The 3,792-nt window shown below is 61.7% G+C and overlaps 1 protein-coding gene across 1 annotated transcript; it reads left to right on the forward strand.

The window, feature by feature from the left end:
- Positions 1 to 204: 204 nt before the first annotated feature.
- On the forward strand, positions 205 to 3,378 carry LOC118494580 (extensin-like; the record flags this gene model as incomplete). Its single annotated transcript, XM_035998885.1, has 3 exons — positions 205 to 698; positions 961 to 1,840; positions 2,921 to 3,378. Coding segments are annotated over 3 exons (1,832 nt in total), but the record flags the coding sequence as incomplete, so codon positions are not given.
- Positions 3,379 to 3,792: the final 414 nt, after the last annotated feature.

Raw genomic sequence — 3,792 nt, forward strand, 5'->3', positions numbered from 1 at the left:
GCGCCCTCGCATCGATCCCAGCAGCCTCACTCCGCCATCCGATAGCTCCCTCGCCATCCTATCCCCAGCCAGCTCCCTCGGCATCCATCTCTCCCTCGCCATCCTATCGCCAGCTCCCTCCGCCATCCTATCCCCAGCCATCTACCTAGCCATCCTCATCCCGCCAGCTCCCATCCCTATAGCTCCCCACTCCTATCCCGCTAGCTCCTCGCATCCTTCCCCACCACTTCCCTCGCCATCGCCCAGCTCCCTCGCCATCTATCCGCACAGCTACCTCGCCATCTTCCCGCCAGCTCCCGCCATCCTATAGCTCCTCACACATCCTCTCCCAGCTCGCTCTTCGCCATCCTATCCCGCAGCTCCCTCGCATCCACATCGCTCCTCACATCTATCCCAGCCAGCTCCCACGCCATCCTAGTCCCAGCCGCTCCTCGCTCATCCGATCCCCAGCCACTACCGCGCCATCTATCCCAGCCACGCTCCCTCGCCATCGAGAGCTCCTCCCCGTCACTATCCCCAGCCAGCTCCCGCATCCTCTCCCAGCCAATTCCCTCTCCAGCGTATCCCAGCCACTGCTCGCCATCTATAGCGCCTCACCATCTATCCCAGCCGCTCCCTCGCAGCCTTCATCCGCGCCGTTTTCCCTCTCCATCTATCAGCCAGCTCCTCCCATCTATAGCTCCCTCATCCTATCCCACGCAAGCTCCTCGCCATTCCTATCGCCAGCCAATCCCGCTCCTCTATCCTCAGCACAGCTCCTCGACATCCTATCCACAGCCCCTCCCTCGCGCATCCTATAGCTCCTCGCCATCCTATCCTAGCATCTCCTCGTCATCCTATAGCTCCCTCGCATCTATCCCAGCCATCGCTTCGCCGCGCCATCCTATCCCAGCAACTCCCTCGCCATCCTATCCCAGCCAGCTCCCTCGCATCTATAGCTCCTCACCATCCTATCCCCAGCCAGCTCCCGTCGCCATCCGACCCAGCCATTCCCGTCTCATCCTTTCCTCGCCAGCTCCTCGCCTCTACTCCCAGCCAACTCCTCTGCCATCCTATCCTCCAGCCAGCTCCCTCGCCATCCTAGCACAAGGCCAATTCTCGAAGATTATACGCTCGCGCCACTCTCCCAGCATCTCCCCTGAATCTATACGCTCCCTCGCATCCTGCCCAGCCAGCTCCTCTGCCATCTATCCCAGCCGCTGCCGCTCTCACCGTATCACAGCCAGCTGCCCTCGCCCTCCTATAGCTCCTGCGACATCCTATCCCAGCCAGCGCCTCGCCATCCTATCCCAGCCAACTCGCCATCGCTATCCCGCACAGCTTTTCCTCAGCCATCCTATAGCTCCTCACTCATCTAGACACAGCATGCGCCGCAGCCCGCTCCCACGCCAATTCCCTATCCCATCCCAGCTAGCGCAGCGCACATGCGATAGCTCCTCACCATCCTATCCCAGCAGCTCCCGCGCCATTCTATCCCCAGACATTCCCTCGCATCCTATCCCAGCAGCTCCCGCCATACGATCCTCAGCAGCTCCTCGACCTCCTAGTACCCATCCAGCTCCCTCGCCATCCTATAGCTCTCGCCTCCGTATCCCAGCCATCTCCTCGCATCCTATAGCTCCCTCGCCATCCTATCCCAGCCAGTGCTCCCTGCGCATCCTTCCCCAGCCCGGCTCCGCGCCATCCTATCCCAGCAGCTCCTCGGCCATCCATATGCTCCTCACCATCCTATCCCACGCTAGCTCCTCGCCCTCCTATCCCCAGCCAGCTCCCTCCCTCGCCATCCCCATAGCTCACTCACCATCCTATCCCACGCCAGCTCTCCACGCATCCGATCCCAGCCAGCTCCTCGCATCCTATCCAGCGATCTAGCCTCGCCATCCTATCCCAGCCACCTGCCTCGCCATCTATCCAAGCAAGTCCTCGACCATCGATCCCAGCCGCTCCCTCGCCATCCTATCCGCCAGCCAGCTCCTCGCAATCCTACTAGCTCCCTCGCACTATCCAGCCATCTACCCTCGCAGCATACCTACCTCCTCGCACTCCAATTCCCCAGCCGCTAGCGCCTCGCCATCTTACTAGCTCTCGCTCACCATCCGACCCAGCCAGCTCCTCGGCATCCTATCAATTTCCTCTCCATCCTTCCCAGCCAGCTAGCCCTCGCCATCCCGATCCCCAAGCCCAACTCTCCCTCGCCATCTTCCACGCTAGCTCCTCGCCATCCTATAGCTCCCTCACAGCTATCCCCAGCAAGCTCCTCGCCATCCTATTCCCGCAGCAATTCCCTCTCTCATCCTATCCTCAGCCAGCTCCTCGACATCCTATCCCCAGCCAGCTCCCTCGCCATCCTATAACTCCCCTTCGCCATCCTATCCCCGCCCTCTCCCTCGCATCCTCTAGCTCCCCTCGCCATCCTATCCCCAGCCACGCCCTCGCCATCCTATCCCCAGCCAGCTACCTCCGCCATCCTATCCCCAGCCCTCCCGCGCCATCTATTACTCCCTCCCATCCTCTCCCCAGCTAGCTCCTTCGCCATCCTATCCCCAGCAGGCTCCTCCCCTCGCCAGCCCATATCTCCCTCGCCATCCTATCCCCCCAGCTACCTCGCATCCTTCCCCGCCATCTCCCCCTCGCCATCCTAATAGCTTCCCTCACCATCCTATCCCCAGCTAGCTCCTTCGCATCCTATCCCCACCAGCTCCCTCGCCATCCCATATCTCCCCTCACCATCCTATCCCAGCCACTTCCCACGCCATCCTATCCCCATCCACCCCCTCGCCATCCTATCCGCCCCCGCCAGCGACCTCGACATCCTATCCCCATCCAGCTTCCCTCCCATCCTATCTCTCCTCACCATCCTACCCCAGCCAGTCCTCGCCATCCTATCCCCATCCAATTCCCTCTCCAATCCTATCCCCAGCCAGCTCCCTCCTCCCATCCTATAGATCCCCACCATCCTATCCCCAGCAGCTCCCTCGCCATCCTAATCCCCACCAATTCCCTCTCCACCTAGCCCAGCCAGCTCCCGCGACCGCCTATCCCCAGCCCGCGCCCCGCACCTATAGCTCCCTCGCCATCCTATCCCTAGCCATCTCCCCGCCTCCTATAGCTCCCCTCGCCATCCTAAATTCCCGCCAGCTCCCTCGCCATCCTTCCCAGATCAACCTCCCTCCCATCCTTCCCAGTCCAGCTCCACCTCGCCATCCTATAGCTCCCTCACCATCTCTATCCACCCGCTCCCCTCGCCATCCTATCCCCCAGCCACCCTCTCCATCCTTCCCCCCGCCACCTCCCATCGCCATCCTATATCCCCCCAACTCCATCGCCATCCTAGCCTCAGCTAGATCCCTCGCATCCTATCGCTCCCTCACCACCTAATCCCCAGCACGCTTCCCCGCCATCCTATTCCCATCCATTCCCCTCTCCATCGATCCCCAGGCCAGCTCCCTCGCCATCCTATCCCCCAGCCAGCGCCCTCGCCCTCCGATAGCTAGCTCTCCCGCGCCATCCGATTTTCCCACCACTCCCTCGCCATCCTATCCCCAGCACCTCCCTCGCCACTCTATCCCCATCCAGATCCATCTGCCATCCTATAGCTCCCTCACCATCCTATCCCCAGCCAACTCTCCCTCGCCATCTTCTCCCCAGCTGCTCACTCTCGCCATCCTATAGCTCCCTCACCATCCTATCCCCAGCAAGCTCCTCGCCATCCGATCCCCACCAATTCTCCTCTCCATCTAATCCTCGCCATCTCCTCGCAATCCTATCCCCAGCCAGCCACCCTCCGCATCC

This window comes from Sander lucioperca, unplaced genomic scaffold (assembly GCF_008315115.2).
Source record: "Sander lucioperca isolate FBNREF2018 unplaced genomic scaffold, SLUC_FBN_1.2 Unpl_54, whole genome shotgun sequence".
Lineage (NCBI taxonomy): Eukaryota > Metazoa > Chordata > Actinopteri > Perciformes > Percidae > Sander > Sander lucioperca.